Source organism: Magallana gigas, chromosome 7, assembly GCF_963853765.1.
Source record: "Magallana gigas chromosome 7, xbMagGiga1.1, whole genome shotgun sequence".
Classification (NCBI taxonomy): domain Eukaryota; kingdom Metazoa; phylum Mollusca; class Bivalvia; order Ostreida; family Ostreidae; genus Magallana; species Magallana gigas.
Window position 1 is genome coordinate 10,482,425 of NC_088859.1, and position 15,459 is coordinate 10,497,883.

A 15,459-nucleotide genomic window follows, 5' to 3' on the forward strand; every position below is an offset into this window, starting at 1 on the left:
TAGAAAAACGTGTTATCAATTCAATAGATGTTTCGGACTCTTTTACATAAACAGAATTTCCATTGCTCGAAGAAGATCCCTCGCCCTTCCTAGTTTTCAATTATGTATTGTATCGTTATATGACAAAAACATAGCTTAATTCGGTTTCATCCATATTAGCAATATCTTCAAAGTGTTCATTTCACTTGGTCCATTTGACCCATTTCTGTTTTTCATAAAAATAGTCTAGATCACGTGAAACGCAGAAGTTAGCTTAAAGTGAATCTCTACACAAAATGAGTATTGGGGATTTTTGTTGCATGCACTTGTTACTTATACTAGGCACAGTATTCAACAATAATAAACCTCAAAATACAATACTATATTTTCTAGAGAATTTTAAAGATATCAGTCTGGTTCCAGATAACCCCTTTTTTGTCAAATATATTAAAATTTCTGTCAAAAAATTCTTATGAAAGTGAAATGTTATAAAGTTTAGAACTGAAAAACAAAATAACCATGGATGAAGTTTGTATGATTTTTATTGGAATCCACATTAATATGTAAATAAAATATAAAGAATTTCTTTTAAGGCAAACAGCATGACAAAATCCCACAAAAATCTGAAAATATAAACAATATTCGGTAGTGAATAAGAGAAAGAGAAGGAATTTAACTACACTGAAAAATTAAAAGAAATACTAATTCATTGCAAACATCTTGGTATGAACGATCCTGTATAAGATTTGTCTTTCTTTAGTTTGTATGGTCTCAAATATCTTGGGTCCAATTTTATAATTGATAAAATAACGAAGTAAATATTAAAATTATGAAAGGAACAAGCTTATGCTACATGTTACTATGTTGATATAATTAAGGTTAGTAGTACTAATCTTGATAATGTTTGAATCTGAAAAATTATATTTTTTATGGATGCGTTACATATATATTAAATTCTATTTCTTTAAAACAAAATGTTAGTAGTTAAATTGTCTTTAACTTTTATATACAATAGCAATTACATGTATAAACAACAACCATACGGTTATAAATACAAACATTAGATGTTTATAGTGATACATATGAACGTGTGGTAATATAAACATGCTCTTTTTCAAATTTCTGTCGTACTCTCATTTGGCTTGCAAATCCGTCCTTGCATTGTTATTGCTACCTCGCTATATCTATTTTCATTAAATATATTAGTTTAATGTCTTACTTTCAATGCAAGTCTTTTACTAATATTTTACATTTGAGGAGTTAGGATCAATTTAAGAGATCGTACTACGTTACTTTAGTTTTATATTCATCATACATATATGTATATAGTTAAAGTGAAAATATCATATCAGCTTACCTTTATCAATAATCCGTCACATATGCATGATCGTCTGTTGCAGATAACATGACAAAAATGTATTGCCAATGGCAGGGAAACAGTATATTTATGTAGATTTCACGCTTTCCGTACAAAACAGCTGATAATTAATGTTATTTAAAAGCCTTGACCACGAAGAAAATTGATGTATTTTCTTAGCGTTCTGGTTATTTCATTTCTATCTCACCTCCCTTGTTACAAGAGTTGAATTAAACGGTGTATAGTTTATTTGTACCACGACATAATGTTGTAAATCCTAAACAAAATGGCGTTTCAAACGGATGTCAGATATGCTGTGACGATGTAGCCTTCCACTTTAAATCAAACATTTTTGTGCACTTGGTTTATAGTTTCTGGTATGTCACTACTTTGTTCTTTTTTATAGAACATTGATTGACAATTTTGATTAGAATTATATCAAACGAAAGTTTGTTCCCTCATTAACTTAGAACAATGCTGAAACTGATTCTTGTACAATGATTACACAACAAAGTTGTAAATTATCAACTGTTGTGTTATATAAACACAAAAGTTATTTTGACTAAAGAATATTGTTGATTAACATTTGAATATGATTAGGTTAGTATTGATCGAGAAGTGATGACAGGATATTTTATTTCGTACATAATATACACATTTTAATTGCATTTCTAAAAACAAGTTGCATCCTACATGTATGTAATGTGTTCTGGTGAAAAAAAACTAAATGCAGGAAAGCACGAAAAGTTAACTTGACCTTATATACGTATTGAGTACCCTCAATTATAACAATCAAAATTGAAATCCAATATGACGGTAATCAGATTTGAAAAAGGACATATTTTCATTCATGACTTTATAATAGCTTTGACAGTAAGAAAATTTGGTTTGTAATTATCGAAATGAGCATACAAAGTCAGCAAAATTGCACAGTATCCGCCGTTTTAAAAGAATAACAATTATATTGATCATATCGCCCTTACAACAAGAATAACATTTATTTTAATCATTTTGCCCGTACAACAAGAAAAACACTTATATTAATCATTTTGCCCGTACAACAAGAATAATACTTATATTAATCATTTTGCCCGTACAAGAAATAACACTTATATTAATAATTTTGCCCTTACATAAAAAATAACACTTATATTAATCATTTTGCCCGTACAACAAGAATAACACTTATATTGATCATTTTGCCCGTACAACAAGAATAACACTTATATTAATCATTTTGCCCGTACAACAAGAATAATACTTATATTAATCATTTTGCCCGTACAAGAAATAACACTTAAATATTAATCATTTTGCCCTTACATAAAAAATAACACTTATATCAATCATTTTGTCCGTACAACAAGAATAACACTTATATTGATCATTTTGTCCCTACAACAAGTATAACACTTATATTAATCATTTTGCCCCTTCAACAACACTTATATTAATCATTTTGCCCGTACAACAAGAATAATACTTATATTAATCATTTTGCCCGTACAACAAGAATAACACTTATATTGATCATTTTGTCCCTACAACAAGAAACACACTTATATTTATCATTTTGCCCCTTCAACAACACTTATATTAATCATTTTGCCCGTACAACAAGAATAACACTTATATTAATCATTTTGCCCGTACATCAAGATTAACACGTATATTGATCATTGCCCTTACAAAAAGAATAATACTTATATTAATCATTTTGCCCTTACAACAAAAATAACACTTATATTAATCATTTTGCTCGTACAACAAGAATAACACGTATATTGATCATTGCCCTTAAAACAAGAATAATACATATATTAATCATTTTGCCCTTACAACAAAAATATCACTTATATTAATCATTTTGCCCTTACAAAAACAAATCACTTATATTAATCATATTGCCCGTACAAAAAGAAAATCTATGAGGGCGGAATGGTCGTTGCCATTTTCAGTCTGTATACACCTCATGTAGACAATGATCGCGTTATAAATAGGTAGAAAATTGTTCAAGTTGAAAAAAAACTAAATTGATTTTTTTTAATAGAGAGTTTATGACCGAAAATATCATTTAAATGTTTAAGGTATATCTGACAGATTTTTTGTTGACATCCATCATCCTTAAGCCAATAAAAGAAATATTTTTGCATATTATCTGTTTCAGAGCATCCTCAATGTACATGTATATTGTAAAGTAATTGCCTCATCAGTTCGAAAGAAGAATATATTTCAAAGAAATTTAATTGTAGTATTCTAATGTAAACTACAGATTAAAAATTCATTGAAGATATTATCTATTCCTGTCAAACTGAACTTCTAATGAATACAAATGTACATATTGTAATTTATAAAATGTACTTCAAAACAATAAAACAAGAACTGTGCAATGTCGATATTGTATTACGATTTAATTTAAGTTCAACAGCGAGTACTTTCACAAATATAACCCATTCTTTGGGTCCCAAGAGGAGACACGTATCCCCATTCATAACCTCTCTTCATGATGAAGGCGTAGTTGGTTACTTCTTGAGCCATGGAAGTAAATCCGTTGCCTCCAGGGAAATTCTGATAGATCATGGGTGATCCATCCGACCAAGTCCATCGGCCATTGCTATATTTACCACCAATGAACCATCCATCAGCATTATATCCAGCTGAAATTTAAATTCATTGCAATTTTAATTACATCAAATGCATACATTTTTTACATCTCTTAATTATAAAAGCACTTTGAATATTGTACCTACATGTTGACATTGGCAATCATTTGATTTTAAAATCCCTTTTGATACAGATAAATTTTTATGGACACATTTTAATTTTAAAAAGATTGGTAATATAACACAACTCACGGTTTTCTCTATCTACGAATGTTCGGAGGAAGGCGTCTTCTGCCATGTTGTCAATTTTCAACAGCGACATGCCTTTCCTTCTACATTCATTGTATGCATCCTCCCAGGTCCTCACTCTTGGGTTTTGATGTAGGATTTCGTACTTTTGGCAGTACCTGTATCCAGATGTCATTGCTGTGCATAAAATGTAAGTCGTTATTGATATATGTAGCTTTAAACAAGTATAAATTTGGGCATCTTCGAATGTAAATGGTCTTCCATGACAAGCATTAAACTTTCTTAATTGATATTACACATATATTTACTCGATGAGTCATTAGGGCAATAATTAGTTCTCAGAACATATAGAACGTTGTTCTTTTTTATAGCTATATTAGAGGAATACAGAACAGTGCATATTTCAATGGGAAATATTTATGGGCAAATTATAGACTTGACAATCTGAATTTTCCTTCAAGCTTTAATTCAGTTATAATTCAATTTTTGAGCTATATTTACAGGGAAGATGAAATACATGCAACTTATTCCAAACTATGTCAACAATGATTGTTGTTTATTTATTTGCTTGGTTTTGTGATTTAACTTTAGAGTCTGTCTAAGATAATATGACGAAAACGTTCGGGAAAACCCTCAAATGAAATAGAATGATGTTTGAATGAATGCTCTATCAGCAAATAACATAAAAACTGTAAAGAAAAAATCACAGAAGTGTGATTTCTTTTACATATTTTATTTCTCCTAACTCAAAGTATACTTTTTTCTTCAACACTTCTCTAGTTATCATAACTATTCAGATGGAGAGTGTTTGAGAACAAAACAAGTATCAATCTTTCTTATCAATCTTTTAAAGATTTCTGATTACTTCAAATATGAACCATCCCACATATTTAGTCTAGGAAACCAAGTTGAAAATCAACTTTCATTTCTTTCTCAAATAGACATTGATAAGAATGATTATGTTTTAGAAGCATTGGTAAAAAGAGATTGACATACCTACACAAAGGACTGACAGCAACACTAGACACAAAAACCGCTGCATTATGAGCTGAAATAAAAAAGAGATTTCAATCCTATTGCATAGACATCATAGATAAATTATTTCAGAATAAGCCATTCACTTAGTAAAGCTCTTTGAGAAAAACTAACTCTAATACTCACATCAAAAGTCTTCCTCAATTGTTTAACTGAGTCCATATACAACTGTATGACCCTTGTTCATTTATATAGCTAAATGTGACATAAAAATTTGGCCACATTTATTTATAGATAAGGTTTTATCGTCTCGATTTAATAACAAAGCCATTAAATGGATTTTACATTCATAAAAAAAATCTTTTAATTTCTGCACCATATTGTCTGAAACTATCTAAACAAAATGGTTTTATCATTCATATTCATGACATATGGTTGCATCAATAGAAAAAGAAAGGGTTTGAAAAACACTGGAAAAGAATCGTCTTTCATTCACGATTACGATTGTAAAAAAAAATATCATATTTCTATGAATAATGGCACATAATTTTAAACAAGCTTAATAGCCATCCAAGCGGGGATTTAGAAAGAAAATATATCATTGAAAATACAAATCTATCTTAAATACGAATTCACAGTCAAATTGCCAAAAACACCCCCTCCCTCGGAAAAACCTTTTTGATCCGCGTATGCTATCCTTTCTTTATTATTGCAGTTAAATAAACATTAACACTGTTTGTTGATACAAAGTACACGCGCTTCGAATTCGTATACTGTTATTTTTGATGCATTTTTTGGTAGCGATATTGGATATGAATATTATGTAATTTGGAGTCTTGTCCGTACTTGATATTATCACAGACATGCAGGTCTTCTGCAACAGCTCGGACCTACAGCCCCTCATTGATAGTCTGAAACAACAACTGCTTGCCGTTCAACAATTAAATGAAGACATCAGTAAAAAGTATAGGAAAGTTGATACTCAATCTGAAGTCAACAAACTACAAGAACATATGTTAAACAGTTACAAACAGTCAATACCTCATTACAAACAGAGAAATTTTAGACAGCTATAGAAATATCAAAACTTCAATGTAAACTAGAAACAGATAGAATGAAAAGAGAATCCGCCCATACGAAAGTAGAGACAAATATTATATCACTCAATGATGATAATGAAAAGTTGCGAGAAAAGCTCTGTCAACAAAAAGGTGAATTTGAAAAGCTGATGACATTAAACTACAAATTGCTAACAGAAAAATGTGATTTCCAATTTGAAGAGAACCTCTCTCTTAAGGTGGCTCTATACACCCACAGTTTATTCCAATTTTCAATAGAAGACCACAAAACATATACTTATCAAATATTAAAATGATGATAGGGATACTATAGGTATTTTTAAAGAATTTTTTAATGTTTTTTCATGTTTTTGTAAAACTTTTTTTCAAAAGACAGCTATTAACGAATTGAAAGAAATTTGTTTGTCATTAGATGGATATTTCCTTCGGACACATAAAAAATATATCACTTCTTAACATTTAAAAATGTTATTATATAAAAATTTTTTAGTATTTCCCCAAAACATAATTTGACATATTTTCTTACTCTGTTGACAAATCATCTGAAAAAGTTGCTTGATGTTATACGAAAATGTATTTTAATTAATGTGACATAAAAAATTGAATGAAAACCATTGCAAATAAACACAAAAAATATTTCAAATTTTATTTGGTATGAAAGTTTCTCAGGTAAGGGTTATCGTTGCTAAGTCCCAAGGCCCAAACACCTTGGGGACTTTTCATTTCTGAGTTGAAGAAAATTTCCTAAATATAATGTTGGAATAATAAATATATACATATTTCATTATAGACTTCGCCCTGTATAAGTGAATATATTCGCTTTAATGCAAAACTAAATCAAATAAATAAAGGAGAATATTGACTAGGATAATAGGATTTACGTATCCCAACCTAAGAAAACTTCAAAGCAACCCTCTCATCCCCGTTAGGTGTCGATATTAATGTGCAATAAAGTATATTATAATTGAAATATTTTCACCCGTTTAGAATTTTCTTTCACGGTATTCAACCAAAAAATACGTTTTAGAAATTTTTGGAACGTTAAAAAATTTATTGTTCTCAACGGGAATCGAACTCAAGATCTACTGGTTTGTAGTGAACCCACTAACTCACTGCGCTACGGTGTAACATATCGATGATAGTAAAGAAACTATTTAAAGGATTATATTTGATTTGATTGTTTATTTCCATAAATGATAAGACACAATGTGAAGGATCACATACCACATTACTTGTAAGTAATTAATTTTCCAATTATCAAATTAAATCTATTCATTTAACAAATTTTTCAAAAGAGCGGTTCCCATACAATTCGCCTCAGTTTAATTCAGCCAGTACCGGAATTGCATGCTTCCATATTTACTTTTTTGCGTACTGCGTCATCAAAAAGTGGTGTATAGAGCCACCTTAAAATGTATAACAAGTCCTAAGTCGTACAATGCCAAAAACATTGTACTAAGATATTATGACGAATTTGCACGAAATTGCGCTCAGGTTACAAACCAGAGCACACATGTGATGCATTAGAAAAGTATATCGATAAGACTAAACTCGAATTAACATCAATGCCAATCAAACGTTTTGAAGACAATCCCACGAAACATGAGAGGGAAGCATTTGTCTCATTAACAAATAATCTTGGGATTGTAATCAAAAAGGCGGACAAAAGCAACACAATTCTTGTAATGGTCAGAGATCAATATTTCTCAGAAGGTATAAGACAGCTCGATTTTGCCTATTATGTCTAGATAGAAAAACCTGATTTAGAAGCTCTACATCAGAGCATCCAATCTTAAGTTTTTGAAATGTATCAAAACCAAACTTTAGACAAGGAAACCTATCGGTTTTTAAGCACAAATAAAAATGTCAATTTGAAATGTGGGAGTCTGTATACATAAAATAAACAGGTGCTTGATGCACTTTTAAAAGGCCAATGAAGCCTCCGAAAAATTCCACCTGGTCGACCAATTATCTCTCAATGCGGCACACCAACGGAAAATATAGGTTACTACTGTGATCATTTCCTTGTACCCATTGTTCAGAAACAGAATTCTTACATCAAAGACACGTCTGGTTTTATACTAAAAAATCGAATCTCTGATTGTACCTGAAAATGCCATCTTGGTTACTTATGACGTGACCAGCATGTACACCAACATGGAATTTGATAAATTACTTCATTCTGTCGAGAAAGCATATTTAGCAGACAATTCTAGTCTAGAACTACCTCGACCTTGCAGTTCTGATCTAATCTTTTTTCGCAGATGCATACTTGAAAATAATTTTTTCGAGTTTAACGGAAAATATTACAAACAAATTATAGGCGCGGCGATAGGGGCACACCTGTCACCAGAATTTACAGGTATACATATGAAAGACATCCCTGATGATGTAATATCTAAATTTCAACATGCCGACAAACTTATCTATCACGGCAGATATAGAGATGACGGCTTTATTCAATTTAATGGAAGCCCGGATGAAATTAAAGAATTTTTTGACATAGGGAACTCTTGTCATAAATATCTGAGATTTACTTATGAATTATCTCACACCAGTGTCAATTTCTTAGACACGACCATATACAAAGGAACAAGATTCTCAGATAGCCAGCGATTAGACATTCGCTCATATATCAAACCTTCTAACAGCTTACCTGCACAGAAAAAGTGCTCATAGCCCATCAGTCTTCAAGGGCCTAATTAAAGAAGAATATACCAGACATCTGAGAAATACTAGCGATTAAGCTGTATTTCTAAATATTTTCAAAGATTTCAAATCTCACCTCGAAAAAAGAGGTTACAAACAATCAGAAATTGAACCTATTATGCAAGAAACTCTATCTGCAAAAAGAATGGATCTTCTCAATAAACAAAAGAAGAAAAACACTAAAAAGGCAGTCGAATGTGTTGGTGACCAAATTTAACCCAAGTATTATAGGGTTAAGGAAACGACTTATGAAACACTGGGATAACATACAACATGACGAAGTATGCAAAAAATTATTCACAACACCTCCTATGGTTGTATACAGTAAACACAAAAATATAGGTGATCTAATCATTAGATTCAAATTAAAACCAAATGAAGTTCAAAGAGATTAATTGGTTTCTTCATAAGGTCTCCTGCCGAGGCGGGCCTTGTTACAATTCAAAAATGACATGTGCTATTAATACCACCGAAACACTCTTAACTAAGACATATAAGAAATTGACCAAATGCTTCATTAAGAGTGTCGGATTCTAAAAAGTTTAAGACATGTCTGGATGTTAGGATGCCGTCGTTTTTTGCACACGCGAAAAGCGAATAGAACTCCAACTTCTGAATGCCAATTGTTCAATCGTGTTATTCTTTCCAATATGCATGTACACGTTTTTTTTATGCCGATGATCAACAATTGTCCTTTGTTCGCATCAAACAAGCACAGAATCTACATTCGATCGTGAATTATGAGTAAAATTAAAAAAATAAAAATATGTTCATTTTATTCATGGCTGTTTAAAATTAATTCTACGTATAACGTCACATCTAAAATCTTAAACCTACGAGGGAGGGAGGAAAAAAATAAACAAACAAAAATTTCAAACAAATGTGTATTTATTGAAAGTCACCCATTCAGTTACCAATACATCAACACTGTCATATACTATGTATGGTAGGATTCAGTCCATGTTAAATCTTGCATTGTCCAAGAAAATTCTTTTGTGTAATTTAGGTTTATGTCCTTTCTGTGAGTAAATCATGTATACTGGACGAGAATTGAATGTGACTTGCAAAGCAGATCAAGTGGTACATCCAATGAATTTTCATCACCATAAACGTAGAAAACCAAAGGAAAACTTTAAATTTCATTTTGTGGAAAAAGTTGATCAACACATGTGACTTGCAAGTTATCTACAATCAAAATAATGACATTATTTCATACATTTTCATAATGACACATTTTAAAATTTATCAAATCAGAGCTGTGTTGTCAGATTCACTGTACCTACTTCTAAGAACTTAAAACAGTGTTCTTGAAATAACTGCCACCCTACAAGTGTATTCCACTTCTTCTTTCCTCTAATTATTCCTTATTAAAAATGTTTTTTTAAAATGTAGATACATTTCAAATGTAAGGTATTTGCAGTCTTTATCACGTGAGAACTCTAAGGCTGTTTAAAATTAATTCTACGTTTAACGTCACATGAAAATTTAAAACCTACGAGGGAGGGAGGAAAAAAAAAGAACAAACACAAATTTCAAACAAATGTGTATTTATTGAAAGTCACCCATTTAGTTATCAATACATCAACACTGTCATATAATACATATGGTAGGATTCAGTCCATGTTAATTTCTGCATTTTCAAAGCAAATACTTTTTTCTAATTTATATTTATATCCTTTCTGTGGGTACATCATGTAAACTGGGCAAGAAGTGTAGTGACTTGCAAGCACATCAAGTGGTACATCCAATGGATTTACATCAACACAAACATAGCAACCGAAGGGAAAACTTTTTCTTTTCAGGGAAAATGTTGCGCAACACATGTGATTCACAGATTATCTACAATCAAAATAATATATATTATGAATGAATGAATTTTTATTTCTGAAAATGTTATTAAAAATGTAGATACATTTCAAATGAAAGGAATTTGCAGTCATTATTGTGTCAGAACTCTTATCTAAGTCAGTAAATTATGCTGACTTAATGCATAACTTCACTTCAAGGTATTACATCCATAATTATTGTATTTAAAACCAAATATTGGTAGTTCGAACACTAAAATCTTAGTATGATTTTATAAGGTCATTCACCTTTAAAATTGAACAAAGGTTATAAAGGAACAAATTTATCACATCTTGAAGCTAACATTGAAGTCTATGGAAAAAGGTATAATTTATTAAGTCTTTTATATCTTTTCAGTACAGTGGTGGTAAGAATTTGCTTAAGCTTTCCCCTCCTTAAAAGAAATATAAAATAACTTAACCGTACACATTTTGAGTTTTTGTTAAATAAGATGGGTAGTAATTTCAGTTCTTGATGGAACACTTAAAAAATATATACAACAAACCTCGTTTTTGCCTTTTTGGGCGGAAGTTGGTTCAGCATGGTTCAGGCTCTGTGACTTGACAACCGACATTAAACAATCTCGAAATAAGATTTTACTGCCAACTTCGATCATGTGTTTGTCCGATCCTTTATGGTTCGTTATTAAATGGTTTTTTTACTTTGATAGTGGCGTAGACTCTCATTTTCTTCGTATTGTGAAAACTGAATACCTCAATGGTGTCTTTGAGCATGTTTTTCTCTCATACAGGATGTAGAATTCAGTCGCTAAATGAAAACCCAAACCGCAACGACTTTTTCAAATCCGGATTTGTTTGTTTTTTCAAAACGACAATTTCGCCAAAACCTACGCGCGTGGGTTACGTTAAACGTAGAATTAATTTTGAACAACCTAATCAGTAAATTATGCTGACTTGATGCATATAATGCTGGGGCTTAATCATATTTCTTTTTTGGCTTTCACTTCAAGATATTACATTCATAACTGTCATTTTTAACATCAAATATTGTTAGTTTGAACACCAAAATCTTAGTATGATTAAGGGTTTATTCACCTTTGAAATAGAACAAAAATTAAATAGTAACAAATTTATCACATCTTAAAGTCAACATTGAAGTTTATGGGGAAAGGTATAATTTTTAAAGTCTTTTGAATATATCTTTTCAGTACAGTGTTGGTACAGTAAGAAGTTTCTTATTAAGCTTTTTCCATCTTAAAAAAATGCAAAAATCGTTACTTCAAAGTACACATTTTTTTTTTTGATAAATTGGGTAGTAAAAATCGCATCGGCACAAGTGAATAATGACATTAAATCAAAAATATTTTTATGAAAAATCCTTCGATAAGTAATGCATTTTGCAGTTCTTGCTGGGAGTTCATATAAATATTTCGTTTATTCAAAATATTGTCAAAACATTTCGCACCGCCATCGAATTATGCACATTTTTACCTTTTAGGCTCGATTACACAAAATCACGTCAATTGGTAGGTTTCCCCCAGCAAGATTCACATTGGTACTTATTTTCTCTCCCGATTTCACGTAAAATATACTAAGATTGTTTTTATCTTTCACTTGTGCCAAGCCGTTTTTTATATGCATATACTTATCACCATTCATTAGATTACAGTTAGCAGGGGGAGTCTCAAAACCATTAGTTTATGAAAAGTTTACCTATTACGAAGCTTTAAACTGTTGATTTGTTTAATACTCCATATCGGTGATATTGAATTTAGTATCGCTAGTATTTTCAACAGTGTCTATGTAAAGGATTGAAGAGGTTTTAATATGCACAATGAATATCACTTATTACGTTACGATACATTCCCCAAGAACGATCGAAAGGAATGCAGATCGTGACGTCAATGTTAACTATGACGTCATATCGTATGAAGTACAGACAAGTGACTTTCTACATATCGCTGTGAAATTAATCGAGCAGCCTTAACATAGCCGCGATATTTGGTCATTTTTTTCTCCAAGTGGGAATAAAAAAAAATATAAACAAACAATCATAGCATAAAATAGGAAATTGATTTTAATTATTCTTCACTTTAAATTATTCTTCAAATTTATATTTGTTAACTTATATATTCAAATCATATTCAATGGTGTAATTATATATGAATTCTATTATAAAAATTAGATTTATACAATAAAAAGTCCACCATCTCCTGAAAAAAAATGCTTACATCAAAATGTGCCAAAGTAAAGTTTCAGTTCAGTAAGTTTACTACTGGACTGGAGAGGGGCACGTCTCCTCCTGAAAAACAGGTCTCACAAATGGTCTCACATGCGAGTAAAGATAACGCACCATAGATTCAGACAGTTAACCAGCGGGAAGTACATCCGGTCTTCTTATTTCTCTGAACTGAAATCCCTGGGCTGCATTTTACAAAAGAACTTAAGAAAAAAGTTGTTAATATTTACAGCTTGATTAATGACATTTAAAGAATAAAACTGACGTAAAACCATTTGTTTACAAATATTTTCCCGTTTTCAAAATTCCCATAATTATATTTTCCAGCCATAAGAATAAATCATGGATCAGTTGGTGATTAATTAGCATTCATTAATTTGGTCGTAAGTTCTTTTGTAAAACGCATCCCAGATCTTTCAAAATCTCAATCTTCTCCTCGGTTCCGTCACAAGTCTTCTTCGCCGTTACAATGCCTGGCTCGTTAGAATCGAACGAAAAGTGTTGGTACTGGCGGATACCCTTCACTGGTTTGAAAAACTGCCCCAGATACTCTTTTCAGGATCTTCATTGCCACGCTGGATATCGCACAGCAGTGTTAGTATTAGATGATCTGTTAACAACATCTTCAAGTTGGCCAATGCTATCACAATCACACCGCCTATACAACTTCTTGAGAAGAGCAAATCCTCCATCGATGAGGCACCGTGCATGTCCGGGGATCTGCATTTTGAACTCTATTCTGTTGTGTTGCTTTGTCATTACTCGCCACATGAAATATCCAATGACATACTGGTTCTTATTTTGGCCACAGCAGTTATCAGCGTGTATTGTGCATGACGTTTCGCTCGAATTGTGGTTTTGTAAGGCCCAGTCCAACATAGAGATCACAGAATCTGGTCTATGCACTTTGGTTCCATCTGGTCCGATAGTTTCATTTTCGTTTATAAGAAGGTTTAGTTGTTTTGGTTCTCCATCGGAGCGGACACCAAATATATGGACTTTTCGAAGTGTCTGAAAGTACAGGGGGCCCATTTGCTGCGAATGATGAGGAATGCATACATTCTGATTGAAGTCAAACGTGGAATGGACAAATCTGTCTTGTGAATGGTATGTGTCTCGGGACCTTTTCACACAATCGTTGTACACTTTCCTTTCAGCCTGTGCATATGTGATGTGTTCATGCATCTTTCTTGTTGCCTCCAACTTTATCTACTCTGAAACTGCATCTAAAACACTTTTTCGAAGTTTTTCACAAGTGGCACATACATCGTCCCTTGGTTTGGCTATTCTAATATGCGGACGACACTGGTTCCAGATGCTGCAAAATGTGGAATACCGCACATGTCCGTCGTTCGGAAAGCTTTCAACATATTTCTCGTGGACGTCCTTTTTCGTTGTATCGGATGGAATGTATATGGGAGGAGTGTCATCTCTTCCTCTTGGGGCAGCAGGTTGTGGTAACCCAAAGTCATCTGCATAACTAGAGATGAACTGTACTAACTTAATGTCATCATATTGTAGCGACTGACTAGGTTTCTTTCCTAGGTTCCCATGCTTGCGTGGTGTTACTCCATGTGTATTCTTATATGTGATGATATTATGAAGAAAATGCTTCCCTTTATCATAGACAAGCAGGAACGTATTTCTGCAAATCTTTTCTCCGGAAAACATGAAAGTCTGCCTGGAACGTATTCTTTTCTTTCCACGTTTTGTCGTTTCTTTTTAGCTGTCCACAAGCGATCCAATGATGTACACAATCGTTGTACCCTTTCCTTTCACCCTGTGCATGTGTGATGTGTTCCTGCATCTTTCTTGCTGCCTCCAACTGTTTCTCCTCTGAAACTGCATCTAAAACACTTTTTTCGAAATTTTTCACAAGTGGCACATACATCGTCCCTTGGTTTGGCTATTCTAATATGCGGACGACACTGGTTCCAGATGCTGCAAAATGTAAGTCTGCCTGGAACGTATTCTTTTCTTTCCCCGTTTTGTCGTTTCTTTGAAGCTGTCCACAAGCGATCCCATGATGTACATGTCTTTTTTTTCCTTTGACATTTCTCTCATGTTTAGGATGTGCGAGTACAAAGTATCATCGCTGAAGATAGAAACGTAATTGTTCTTACAGCCGCAGCCACGAATCTTTACCTCTCTGATTTTGAACACATCAGGATCATCATGGGGTAGAGGTACATTCTCAATTGACGCTGAGCTTCTCTAGCATTCATTTTCGCCATCGTCCCCATCTCCATCATCTGAATTTGGATCCGACAAGACAGCATCATCAAGAGACTGCATAACCCGTCGATCTAAACCAATAGTCTCATCAGCCGGTCCATCGTCGTCCGCGTCACCTGATGAATCTTCATGATCAGTGACCTGGGAAGCTGCAAGAGTGCTGTTTGGAGTCCATCCAAAGTGCTGAGAAAAGAAATTCTCTAGCTCCTGAAAATAAAATAAAAAATAA

The 15,459-nt window shown here is 32.5% G+C and overlaps 1 protein-coding gene across 2 annotated transcripts in view; it reads right to left on the reverse strand.

The window, feature by feature from the left end:
- LOC105332350 (uncharacterized) overlaps positions 1 to 15,459 on the reverse strand; it is a 38,197-nt gene that overhangs the window by 4,741 nt on the left and 17,997 nt on the right. Inside the window, exons 2-4 of one of the 2 annotated variants that reach the window (XM_066066595.1) lie at positions 5,185 to 5,236; positions 4,192 to 4,365; positions 3,727 to 3,993 (exon numbers count right to left, since the gene is read on the reverse strand). The exons of the other annotated variant lie outside the window; for it this stretch is intronic. Coding sequence (XP_065922667.1) covers positions 3,758 to 3,993; positions 4,192 to 4,365; positions 5,185 to 5,236 — 462 coding nt within the window. The 3' untranslated portion in view covers positions 3,727 to 3,757. Of the gene's footprint in view, positions 1 to 3,726; positions 3,994 to 4,191; positions 4,366 to 5,184; positions 5,237 to 15,459 lie in introns of those variants that run through there. 2 annotated transcript variants of the gene reach the window in all.